Source organism: Barbus barbus (assembly GCF_936440315.1).
Source record: "Barbus barbus genome assembly, chromosome: 31".
Taxonomy (NCBI): domain Eukaryota; kingdom Metazoa; phylum Chordata; class Actinopteri; order Cypriniformes; family Cyprinidae; genus Barbus; species Barbus barbus.
Genome location: NC_136759.1, coordinates 1,198,852 through 1,212,500, shown reverse-complemented (window position 1 = coordinate 1,212,500; position 13,649 = coordinate 1,198,852). Strand labels below are relative to the sequence as shown.

The 13,649-nt window shown below is 36.1% G+C and overlaps 1 protein-coding gene across 1 annotated transcript in view; it reads left to right on the top strand.

Moving 5' to 3' along the window:
- LOC306851456 (endothelin-converting enzyme-like 1) overlaps positions 1–13,304 on the top strand; it is a gene marked incomplete at both ends in the record, with an annotated part of 29,485 nt that extends 16,181 nt beyond the window's left edge. The window contains 11 exons of the mRNA XM_079387701.1: positions 4,498–4,596; positions 4,705–4,779; positions 4,859–4,962; positions 6,231–6,289; positions 7,507–7,558; positions 9,563–9,630; positions 9,828–9,952; positions 11,039–11,104; positions 11,464–11,559; positions 11,920–11,996; positions 13,205–13,304. Coding sequence (XP_079243827.1) covers positions 4,498–4,596; positions 4,705–4,779; positions 4,859–4,962; positions 6,231–6,289; positions 7,507–7,558; positions 9,563–9,630; positions 9,828–9,952; positions 11,039–11,104; positions 11,464–11,559; positions 11,920–11,996; positions 13,205–13,304 — 921 coding nt within the window. The remainder of the gene's footprint in view (positions 1–4,497; positions 4,597–4,704; positions 4,780–4,858; positions 4,963–6,230; positions 6,290–7,506; positions 7,559–9,562; positions 9,631–9,827; positions 9,953–11,038; positions 11,105–11,463; positions 11,560–11,919; positions 11,997–13,204) is intronic.
- Positions 13,305–13,649: the final 345 nt, after the last annotated feature.

Genomic DNA, 13,649 nt, shown 5'->3' with positions numbered 1-13,649 from the left:
TTTGGTCTTTAGAACAATCTTAAGAAAACAGATAAGAACTTTCTTTAAAAAATGTTTTTTTGGAATGCAAAATATTAATAATGATATTCTTAAATTAGAAAATAAAATAGATTAATATTGAATAAAACACAGTATAACTTCATTTATTCTGTTGCTGATCATTTCTGTAATTTTAGGTTTAATTTACACATTGTTACACGTGGTGTTCCTACAAAACTGCATATCATTTTCATTATTCTATACTGTTAATAAAATATATTTATATGTCCAAATATTGGATTTTGTTTCTCAATAATCACAAGTTTTGTATTTCTTGCTGGAACTGGTTGATTGTATATGTTTCATTGATTTAATCTCATGCCCCTCGGTTTTTAAGCACAAATAATGCTTTTTTCACTCAGAAAGGTGCATAAGCTCAGATCAATTTAATATTTGGAGATAATATAGCATAAAGAGAGATTTCCAAGCAGTTTCTCAGATTACAGAGCTTCAGCAACTTCAGTCTCTACTTATATAATAGAGATATCCAGACCTCATTTCTAATTTCTCTTTCCTATAGAAAAGTGCTACGCAGAAATACAAGATTGTTTTGTGTCTCTGGCGGCTTCTCACCTTCCTCTTTCCTTTCTAATGCAGTGTTTGTTTACCTTTCATCGTGCTTCCTTCCTCCCCTGCTCTTCTCAGATAGATAGAATGATGGATGGATCAAATCGCAATTCTTTTGAGGGAGACGTCGCTCCCAGATGGTTTGCTTGGCAGGGAGTATAGATTTGTGGAAATCCTCAGTCAAAATGTCACTTTTGTCAGACGAATGCAGACTTTTGCAGTTTTTCCAGCTTGCCGTGGGTTTCATACTGTTTTTGAGCACAAGAATCATCCGGACCTCTTTAGAGTTTCTATTAAAAGAACAAATCATCCACAAATGACTTACTTTCTTTAGTGAAATTTTTGTAGAATATTCCTGTTGCTCGTTTACACACACACACACACACACACACACACTGTCATTCAAAAGGTTTGGGGTTTTAGAAAGAAGTCTTTTCTGCTCACCAATGCTGCATTTATTTGATTTTAAGTACAGTAAAAATAATGAAATATTATTATAATTTAAAATAGATGTTTTCTACTTGAATGTCTGTTAAGCTCTAATTTATTTCTGTGATCAAAGCTAAATTTTCAGTATCATTACTCCAGTCTTCCGTGTCACATGATCCTTCAGAAATCATTTTAATATGCTGATTTTTAATATTTGAGGTCGTCTCATGTAATTCTGAGAGCAGATGACCAGCTTTTAAATGAAGGTTTCACTTGACTTGCTTTTCTAATTACGAGTGTGAATGATTTTTGTCACTCAAAACTTTCCACTGCTTATTAAATTAACATGAATGTTAAAAGATATTAAGCAGCCCTCATAGAAACGGATCTGGTCTGATATTATATATGGGTCAGGGTTAATATATGTCACTAAAACTAAAATTGAACCATGAAAAACTTTTTCATTACTTTAAATAAAATAAACTTTTATAAAAAAAAAAAAAAAAAAGAACATAAAAAAGGTATAATTCATTTGATTTCTAATGCATTTTAAATGCACTAAAATTAAATCAACTAAAAACTAATAAATAAAAATAAATAAAAGCTATATAGACATATTTAAAAAAATATATATATAAAAATGACAAAAATGCATAACAAAATTACTAAAACTAACTAAAATTCAAGTGAAAACAGAAAAAAAAATACAATTTAATGATAATTTTTAAAAACCATAAAAACACTAAAATAACACTGGTACATGTAAAAAAAAACAAAAAAAAAACATATATATATATTAAATACACACACCCGGAGCAGTGGGCAGCATTTATGCTGCAGCGCCCGGGGAGCAGTTGGGGGTTCGGTGTCTTGCTCAAGGGCACCTCAGTCGTGGTATTGAGGGTGGAGAGAGCGCTGGACATTCACTCACCCCACCTACAATCCCTGCCGGCCCGAGACTCGAACCCACAACCTTTGGATTACGAGTCCGACTCTCTAACCATTAGGCCACGACTTCCCCGTGGCCTAATGTTTTATATTATGATAAGGATATATATAAATATGCACAAAAGTTGTTTATATATTAAATAAGCATGTGGTGATGTTACGAATCGGTCAGGCTCACCTCCCAACCAATCACAGCGCACTCCCTCTCCTGAATACTGTTCACCAGCACCTGTCCCTCATCATCTCACTCATCAAGTCTGGTACAAAAGCACACACCTCAGCAGCAGTCTTTGTCCAATCTCGTAAATACGAAGTGGACTCTACCCTCGATCATTACCCTGAACTATCTAAGGTTACTTACCTGTGGTACTTACCTGCTATCTCTCTCTCCAGTTGTGTCCTCCATCTCCAGCTCCAATCACCTGCCGAGGTGTGTGCTCCCTGTCATCCTGTCATCCTGGTCTCCGTCTCCACGAGTTCCTGTGAGGCAAAGAAGGTTTCGTTATTCCCTGAATTCATCCTCCAGAACTTCTCCGAGTAGGCTTACTTACCCGGAGTCTCTCGTCACTTCTCCAGAGCTCTCCTGTTAAATACAATACTCATCTGTTATTCACTTACCTCCCTGTTCTGTCCAGTATATGTTACAGAAAGTCATGGAGCAGTCTGTTGACATTCCATCCTGTTACACCCCCTTTAGCGATGTTTTCTGTCCCAAGAGAGCTGCACAGCTACCACCACATCGGCCATCAACCTCATTCCGGGTGAGCCAGTGCCCCGCGGGAAGATCTATCCATTATCACTCCCCGAACAGAAGGCCATGGAGGAGTACATCAAGGAGGTTTTGAAGCAAGGCTATATCGTTCCTTCAACGTCCCCTGCTGCTTCCAGCTTCTTCTTCGTGGCTAAAAGAGGCTTGAGGCTGTGCATAGACTACAGGAAACTCAATGATATCACTGTTAAGTTCCGGTATCCTCTTCCCCTCGTCCCAGCAGCCCTGGAACATCTACGCGGTGCCACCATCTTCACTAAGTTGGACCTCCGCAGCGCATATAACCTCATTCGCATTCGTCAAGTAGACGAGTCGAAGACAGCTTTCGTGACCCCAACTGGCCACTATAAGTACAGGGTTATGCCGTACGGGCTAGTCAATGCTCCCTCGATCTTCCAAGATTTCATGCATGAGGTGCTCCGGGAGTTTCTCCACCAGTTTGTTATCGTGTATATAGACGACATCCTCATTTACTCCCGGAGTCTGGCCGAACATCGCCACCACGTTGCGGAGGTCCTTAAACAGTTACGGAAGTTTCACCTGTATCTCAAAGCAGAGAAATGTATATTCCACCAACCCACCGTTCAATTCCTTGGATACGTCATCGACAGTGGTGGCATTCGCATGGACGAGGGGAAGGTGGAGGCCATCTCATCCTGGCCCATTTCCACCACCATCAAAGAGTTACAAAGGTTCCTCGGATTCTCTAATTTCTTCCGCCGGTTCATTCTAAATTACAGTACCATCACCAGTCCGCTCACTGATCTCCTCAAAGGAAAGGCCAAATATCTGTCCTGGAACCCCGCAGCCACAGAAGCTTTCCACATCCTCAAGCAGGCATTCACCAGCACACTGCTCCTTGTCAGTCCCAATCCAGAGCTCCCTTTCATCGTAGAGGTCGATGCTTCGACCACGGGAGTAGGAGCGGTGCTTTCACAGCAGCAGGGGACTCCTCCCAAACTCCATCCATGCGCCGCCTTCTCCCGGAAACTCAGCCCGGCGGAAAGAAATTACGACATCGGCAACCGAGAACTTCTAGCTATCAAACTAGCTCTAGAGGAATGGAGGCACTGGTTGGAGGGAGCTGCACATCCTGGTCCTTACTGACCATAAGAAGTTACAATATCTTCGTGATGCAAAGCGGCTCAATCCACGTCAGGCAAGATGGGCTTTGCACACACTGAGGTGTGTGCTCCCTGTCATTCTGGTCTTCGTCTCCACGAGTTCCTGTGAGGCAAAGAAGGTTTCGTTATTCCCTGAATTCATCCTCCAGAACTTCTCTGAGTAGGCTTACTTACCTGGAGTCTGTCGTCACTCCTCCAGAGCTCTCCTGTTAAATACAATACTCATCTGTTATTCACTTACCTCCCTGTTCTGTCCAGTATATGTTACAGGTGATGCCTATAAATTTAATTAAATATTTAATAATAATAATGTTTAATTTATATAGCACCTTTCCTGAGCTCAAGGATACTTCACAAAGAGCGGTAATCAATGCAACAATCAAACATTTAATAAAAAAATAAATAAAACTTAATTTACGTTTAAATAAAAGATACTTAATGTCATTTAGATATTTTCCTTTTTTTGTTTTTGCACTTGATGATTCTAAGTTTTGAATGAGGTTATTTTTTTATTTTTGAACAAGTTTGTTCATAATAGTCTGTTTTAGTTCAGTCATCCAGAGACCCAATCAAACGTGACGGATCCTTTGATTGACATCTTGTCTCCGCCCCCGTTCTCAGGTGCAGGAGCTGGTGGAGGACATTAAACACTCGTTAGATCAGAGACTACAGGAGCTCGACTGGATGGATGAAGAAACCAGAGACTCTGCCCGAGCAAAGGTGAGCAAAACTCGGTTACGTTTCAGTCGGACTCTAAAAGTTAACAAGTTTATATAAATAGAGGCAATAGTTGAGATGTTTTCTCATTATTCTGAATCTTTCTCTCAGCTGCAGCACATGATGGTTATGACCGGATATCCTGACTTTCTGTTAAAACCTGAACTTATTGATGAGGAGTATGGGGTAAGACACTTCTGACCGATCACATGATCCGATTCCAGATGATATCTTGAGTTCAAATCCTTTTATTTCTCCTCGACAGTTCAATGTGAACGAGAAAACATACTTCAAGAACATCCTGAACAGCATCAAGTACAACATCAAACTCTCCATCAAAAAGATCCATAAAGAGGTGGACAAGACGACGTGAGTTTGACAGAACCACACAGGAAGTGATGTCACTGAGTCAGAGGAACTTTACTGCTGATTTCAAAGAGAAAACGCACAAACCTTGTGGTCTAAATGGATATAAATAGAAAGAGATTGTGTTGAACCAAGATGAATATAAATATCACATCTCTAATAACATGCCACTAGATTTGAAAAGGTTTTTTCTTGTAATCATCACAGATGGTTTTGTGATTGATCTTAAAGGAGTCTCTGATGTGTCTGGAAACAGACGTTAGTGTGTGTGTGTTATCATATGAACAGATTGTATTTGAACACGGCGGTCAAAACAAAGAAAAATGAGCATCTGTAAAAACCTCCAGATCTCTGGAGCCCTCACACAAGCGCACACACACTCGCGCATGCACTCACACTTACTTTCACACGCACGCACGCACACACACACACACACACTCGCACACGCACTCACTTGCACGTGCACACACACACACTCACACTCATTTGTACGTACTCACACTCGCAGACACACACACACACACACACATCTAAATGGGGACATTCCATAGGCGTAATGGTTTTTATACAGTACAAACTGTATGTGCTATTGCCCTACACCTAAACTTAGCTTTCTGCATTTTTACAATTTCAAAAAAACTGTTTAGTTTATTTTTTAAACCTGTTTTACAAATGAGGACGTCCCCAAAGGGAGGTTTTTGGAGATTTTGTCAAGTTAACCATATTTTGGGGACAAATGTGTACCCAAAAGTGAGGTAAAGTAGGTACTCATGCTCACACTCGCACGCGCACACACACACACACACACACACACTCACTCGCACTCAGACACACACACTCACACGCGCACACACACACACACACACACTCACTCGCACTCAGACACACACACTCACACGCGCACACACACACACACACACGCGCACACACACATATACACACACGCCCAGATCTGAATTCATGCAATGTTTTATACATTTTAAATGCATTTTTTATCAGTTTTTATTCTTTGCTTTTTTTTCTTATTCATCTGTTGATTATTTTGATTCTTTTCTAAGCACTTTGTGAATGAAATGTGCTTTATAAATAAATTTGCCTTGCTACTGATTTGTCCATTAAAATACAATATTTTGCAATTAAAATAACAACCGGTGTGTGTGTGTGTGTGTGTGTGTATATGTGTGTGTGTGTGTGTGTATATGTGTGTGTGCGCACGTGTGTGTATATGTGTGTGTGTGTGTGTGCACGTGTGTGTGTGTGTGTTTTCACAGGTGGCTTCTTCCACCACAGGCTTTAAATGCGTATTACCTGCCAAACAAAAACCAGATGGGTGAGTATTATAAACACACACCTGAATATTGAGATGCTGAATTGGAAAGTTTGGCATCAAGAAATTAATACTTTTTATTCATCAAGGACGCATTAAATTGATCAAAAGTAAAGACATTTCTATTGTAACAAAAGATTCCTATTTCAAATAAATGCTGTTGTTTTGAACTTTCTATTCATCTGTGAATCCTCAAAAATAAAACGTATCACAGTTTCAACATTGATAATAATCAGAAATGTTTGTTGAGCAGTAAATCAGTATATTATTATGATTTCTGAAGATCATGTGACACTGAAGACTGCAGTAATGATGCTGAAAATACAGCTGCAGATCACAGAAATAAATTACACTTTAACACATATTCACATAGAAAACATTTCAACTGTAATAATATTTCAGATTTTTACTGTATTTTGGATCAAAACCAGTTACCTCTAGAATGCCGCCTTGCACCTTCCATTACCAGTTTTAAATCAAGATTGAAAACATATCTTTTTTCCTTAGCATTTTAATTTCCATTTTATTGATGTTTTATTGGTTGTCTTGTTTGCTTCTTTTTTGTTTTCTTTTCTCATTTTAATTTCTGTTACATTGTTAAGCACTTTGGATAGCTTTGCTATGTTTAAATGTGCTATATAAATAAAATTTACTTACTTACAAATAAAAGCAGCCTTGGTGAGCAGAAGAGACTTAATAACATGAATAAATTGTACCAACCACACATTTTTAAATGCTAATGTATATCATCTTACTTATTTACTGTATTATTCTCTCATGGTGAGGGCTTTCCATTGACTTCTGTTGCTTTTAATTATATTTTCTTCACACAAACCTCTCAGCATTTGTACATCTTCATTAAGGCGTTATTTATTATATGTATTAATTTGTTTTCCAACTGCACATCACAATGAAGCGTTCATCATTATCTGGGAAATAAATGCCACCTGTTAGAGGATCAATACAGACAGAGAGACTTCATTTTCATCTTTGTTCATTCTTCATTTCTTTGTTTTTTTTTCTTGCTCATAGATATAAATGCTTTGGCAATACAATCTACAGTTTGTCGTGCCAATAAAGCTGATTTGAATTTGACAGAAAGTGAGACAGAAACTGAGATGAAACCTCATTAACTAGCATCATAATGAATTATTGTCATATTTGTGTATTCCACTTTGCTTCATCATTGTAAGCTCATCTCTCTCATTCTTTCTCTTCAGTTTTTCCTGCAGGAATTCTCCAGCCGACTCTCTATGATCCTGAATTCCCTCAGTGAGTATCCTCTGGAGATTGTGTGAATAGAGATGGGTTACATCTTCACCAGCGGCTAGGCATTCAGTGATTGTAACATGGGATTGTAAACGTATTGACTTCATTAGTATAACATTCAGCTGTGTGTGTGTTTTATAGTACATCTTATACTATCTCTGCCACAATTCTGGGCGCAAAAGATCATATTTTGAGTGCGCAAAAGTGCATTTTGCATGTGCGCAAACTGTGTTTTGTGGAGAAAATGTTCGTCTCACAAAGAAGAAAGTACTTTGAGTGCATAAAAATCAATGTTGCATTTAAAATATGTTTTTGGATGTGTGCAGACCTCTTTTGCGTGTGCAACGTTTCACTGCTTGCTCCCCTGATGCCTGGCCTCAGTGCTCTCTAAACGCCGATGCTCGCTTGCTCAAATCAACCCAGCGTTACAGTATGCCATAATTCCAGCCAATCAGAGACAAGGCTGCTAAATTCTGATTGGCTGCATTGACAGCCAATCACAACATCCCTTGCATTACTGACGACAGCGGTAATGATGCTGAAAATTCAGCTGCGCATCACAGCAATAAAGAGCGCGCTGCAATATAGAGGAAAGAGGAAAAATACAGTGCGTCATAATCAAGTTGATATTCTGATCATACTTTTTCCAAGCACAGTTTACCAATTCCAAATGACATCAATTTTAATAACTACTATTAATCTTGTATTTAATCCATATTATACAGTCTTATATGTTCAGCATCATCCGCTGTGTGTGTGTGTGTGTGTATATATATATATATATATATATATATATATATATATATATATATTTGAGCTTTATTGTCATTCTGCTACATGTGTGGACATATAGTGGAACGAAATGTCGTGTCTCGCAGGACCACGGTGCTACATACTAGTTAAGCATAAGATAAACATACAACAATGCAAGTATAAGAGGAAAAAAGAAAAGAAAGAGCACCGGACTATACATATACTATAACTACTATACCTAGTTGCCTAGACATACACAAACTGAGACTGTACAAGAACTTTACATATATACTGTACATGAAATTGTGCAAAAAGATAGAAATAAAAATTGTGTATATATATATATCATACATTAAATTGTTGTGCAGATTAAAGAGAGATTTTGTGGGAAGCAGCGCATAATGCTAAAAGATTTGTAGTGCAATGCTTAAGTAAACATTTATTTTTTATATATATATATATATATATTAGTAAATATTCTTTTTATATATAAAGTTTGTTGTAATTTTTTTGTGTTTTTGCCATTTTTAGTGTGTGTGTGTGTGTGTGTGTGTATATTATATTCTTTCTTCTTTTTGGTCTAATTTATTTTAAAAACACACCTTGCTATGTGCACTGTGCTAGATTAATTGAGACTGGTCACAGCACTTTGGATAAAAGTGTCTGCTAAATAATGATATGTAAATGTGTGTGTGTATATATATATATATGCGTGTGTGTGTGTGTGTGTGTGTGTATGCACACAAACACAATTTTGTGAATTTAGATTAGATTTTATATTACATTTGCTTTAATATATATTTACATTTCAGTTTGTTATTTTAGTAAATCAGGTTAAACTAAATAAAAATGAGAAATAGCTGAACAACTAGCTGAAATAAAATAATGGTTTAAGTTTTAGTTAACTATAATAAACCTGATGTTTTTATCTACCTAATCATATTCTGGGGACACATTTGTACCGAGAAGTGAGCAAAACAATGACAAAACCTCCTCCTTTTGGGGACACCCTGATTGTTAAAAACAGTATAAGAATAAAGTAAATAAAGTGTTTTATTAATGAAATAAATGCAGAGTTTTGTGTTAGGGTTAACTAGTGGTCTATAAATCAGTATGAGTCTATGTAATAACCCTATTTAGATCAGTAACCCTGTGTGGTGTAGGCTGTATTGAGAGTTCTGCTGTTCATTTCTGTGATGCACATTAAAGATCGGATGAGATGTTGAGTGTATTCTTCATTATCATGTGTTTTAGGTCACTGAATTACGGAGGAATCGGAGCGATCATCGGTCACGAGCTCACACATGGATACGACGACTGGGGTGAGACAGAAACCTGCTTTAACCCAAAACACTCCTCTCTGAATATCTCTGAATAACACAGAAACATATGATCTAATGATGTCGCCTGTCAGTTCTTCTGAACATCATGGATCACTCTGCATCTCACGTCATTTTTTAGGATTTTGGCAGATGATGTGATTTTTCGAGTCATGTGACTTCTTCCTGTTTGCTGATAGGTGGGCAGTACGATCGCTATGGCAACCTGAAGCAGTGGTGGACGGAAGAGTCCTACAGGAAGTTTCAGAAGAAGGCGGAGTGTATCGTCAAACTCTACGACAACTTTACTGTGTACAACCAGAGGGTACAAAACACACTTACACACACCCACACACACACACACACACACACACTTACAGAAAACACACACACACACACTTACAGAAAAACACTTTTACACACACACACACACACACTTACAGGAGAAACACACACACACACACAACATACACTCACAGACACACTCTTACACACACACACACACACACACACTTACAGACACATACTCGTGTGTTTACTCATCTAAAGGACATTGCATAGATTTATAAAGTTTATATTTATATAGTTTTATATACAGCTAGTTATAAATACTATCCCACACACTAACCCTAACTTGTGTTATTTCAGTATATTTTATTATAGTTTTTATTACTAATTTAATAATATTGTTTTTTAATTAATAATTGTATTATATTATTGTTTTTATTTTACAGTTTTCATTTTAATTTGAAAGTTTTAGTATTTTTGTTGTGTTTGTAATATATATAGTTTTTATGTCTATGTTTGTAAAAAATTGTATTTGTGTTTTTTTTACAGTGTGTACAGTATGACATGTGTGTGTGTGTGTGTGTGTATGTGTGTGTGTGTGTGTGTGTGTGTGTGTGTGTGTGTGTGTGTGTGTGTGTATGTGTGTGTGTGTGTGTGTGTGTGTGTGTGTGTGTGTGTGTGTGTGTGTGTGTGTGTGTGTGTGTGTGTGTTTGTGTGTGTGTGTGTGTGTGTGTGTATGTGTTTGTGTCTATTTAAGCATGTTTTGATGACACATTTGTACAACCTCATTTGTAAATACAGTATAAAAATCAAGTAAATAAATATTTAAATGAATTTTAAATGCATTTGGAATTCTAAAAATGCTGAAAATTATAGACAGTATGTTTTAGTATTTATAATCAAACTATATTAAAAACAAATGAATGACTAAATGTTTTTTTTTGTAGTAGTAGTAGTGTGTTTGTACCCAGAAGTAAGCAAAAACATTTTTTTTTTAATGCATAAAGTGGTCCTGTTAGAGCTAGGGAAAATAAAACAAAAAAAATAAAAATGCATAATCTTGAAATAAAATGAGTATTAAACGTGTGTGTGTGTGTGTGTGTGTGTGTGTGTGTGTGCGCAGGTTAACGGGCGTCTTACGCTGGGCGAGAACATTGCTGATCTGGGTGGACTGAAGTTGTCTTATAATGTGAGTTTTATCACTTTCTACCTTGAAAAAATCTACTTCAAATGGTGTTTTATTGCACTTTTCAAAGCAATGCTTTAAAGTAAATGTTTCTATATTAAACAATAAAAAAAATGTTTAGCATTGTTTGCAGAGACTATTTTGGAATTTAAAATATTGCTATACAATCAAAGCCATTTGTTTAATTAATTTATGCTCCAAATTTGAAGTTGATATCACAAAAATTGAGGTTCGTGAGATTTTTAGGCACTATACCGAAACTAGCCCAAACTCCACTGAAATGTTCACAGTGCATAGCATCGTTTATCCAGCATAGTTTCATTGGGTCATCTGTGAATGGTGATTTGTTTTCCGGTCTGCAGGCGTATCAGAAGTGGGTTCGTGAACACGGGCCGGAGCGTCCTCTGCCGGGACTCAAATACACACACGAGCAGCTCTTCTTCATCGCGTTCGCTCAGGTAAACAAGATTAGTTCAGCATTAGTTAACAGTGTTGAGGAAAGTTACTTTTCAAAGTAATGCATTCAAATATTGTGTTACTTTCTTAAAGGGGTCATATGACGTTGTTAAAAAGAACATTATTTTGTGTATTTGGTGTAATGCAATCTGTTTATGTGGTTTAAGGTTAAAAAACACATAATTTTCCACATACTGTACATTATTGTTGCAATTTTAACAACAATAATGTTGTAATGTGTTACTTTACTAGTTACTTAAAGAGAGTAATCTGATTATGTAACTGGCGTAACTCCCTGTTAGTTAATACTGGTTCAGTCATGTTCAGCTGCTCTGAAATGTTTTGTACACATTGCATCACAGAACTGGTGTATGAAGAGACGATCGCAGTCGATTTACCTGCAGCTGCTGACAGATAAACACGCACCTGAACATTACAGGTAATACACAGCTAACACAATTAATATTCCTCAATAGAGACGTTTACTAAGTCAAACATTACTGTTACTAACCAAGCTCTATCTAGAACACTAACTACATTATATAATGCCATTCTTCAGTTGTTATTGTTTTGCATAATGCTTAACAGCTCATTAATTATGTACGTTGAAATAATTAGATGTGTTGTCATGTGTATTTAAATATTTTTTAGAAGAAATGATTTCAATATAAGGCTGTTGAACTCAATCAAACCAAAATAAAACTGACAAAATAATTAAAGCAGAAATAAAAGAATATAAATAATTACATAACCAAATAAATTAGTGTAATTAAGGCACGTTTATATCCAATGTATAAATACTTAAATCAGTTCACTAATTTTAAGTTATTCATCCTCGTATATCTGATACTGAAGTATGACCAGTGTTATTTTAGTATCACTGAGATTATATTATAGATTTTATTGATATTTGGAATTATTTATTATTATATTATTATTTTATTAACATTTTTAAATATATTTTTAAAATATTTAATCTTTACATTTAGTTGTAGATTTTTTTGTGTGTTTCTGTAATTTGTATTATTGGTATTTTATATTACATTATATTATTTTATATGTGTATATGTGTGTGTATATATATATTTATTGATTGATTGATTGATTGATTGAATGTGTCTGTATAGTTTTTAGTTCAGTTTTAGGTTATTTTAGTAATTAAAGATTAAATTATCCATCTTTGTATATCTGATCCTGAAACATTACCAGAGATAATACTATAGCTTTCTTAATATTTTAAATAGTTTTTTTATATATATTTTCCATCATTGAAAGTTGTAGATTTTTTTTGTGTTTTTGTCATTATTATTATTATTATTATTAATTCATTTTTAATTCAGTTTTAGTTTGTTATTTTTATATTGTTTAATGAACAACTAAATAAAAATGAGACATTGGTAACTGGCTGAAATAAAATGAATTAAATTATTATATTTTATTTTTTCAAGTTAACATTTATTTTTATTTAAAATAAGATTTTCTCTTTAGTTTTGGTTTATAATATCCGTGACTATGACTTTGATTCAAACGCGTGTGTGTGTGTGTATATATATATATATATATATATATAAATGCCAGATGTTGATGATTAGGGATTGATTGTGTTTGTTGTGGAGTATTTGAATCTCTCTTATGGTCTGTCTGCAGGGTGATCGGCAGCGTGTCTCAGTTCGAGGAGTTCGGTCGCGTGTTTCACTGTCCCAGAGGATCACCCATGCATCCGGTCAACAAATGCGTCGTCTGGTGACCTCTGACCCCTGAGCGTCTCCTCATCCCTCGTTTCCATGACGAACTGCTCCAAGCTGCTCCCACGCCGTTTGATGTTTACAGCATTTTAGTGATCAGAAATCACCTTGTGTCATATTTCACACCCATCTTTCTTTGAAATCTTTATTTTTATATCCGGATGCAGAGTGTGTCGATTCAGTCACGTTACGGCTGATGTGTGTGTGTTTGTGTGTGTGTGTGTGTGTTTGTGTGTGCGTGTGCGTGTGTGTGTGTGTGTGTGTGTGTGTGTGTGTGTGTGTGTGTGTGTGTGTGAGACGGCGCTGTACTGTAGGCATGTTGACGTTTTGATATGACTTGTTATGTC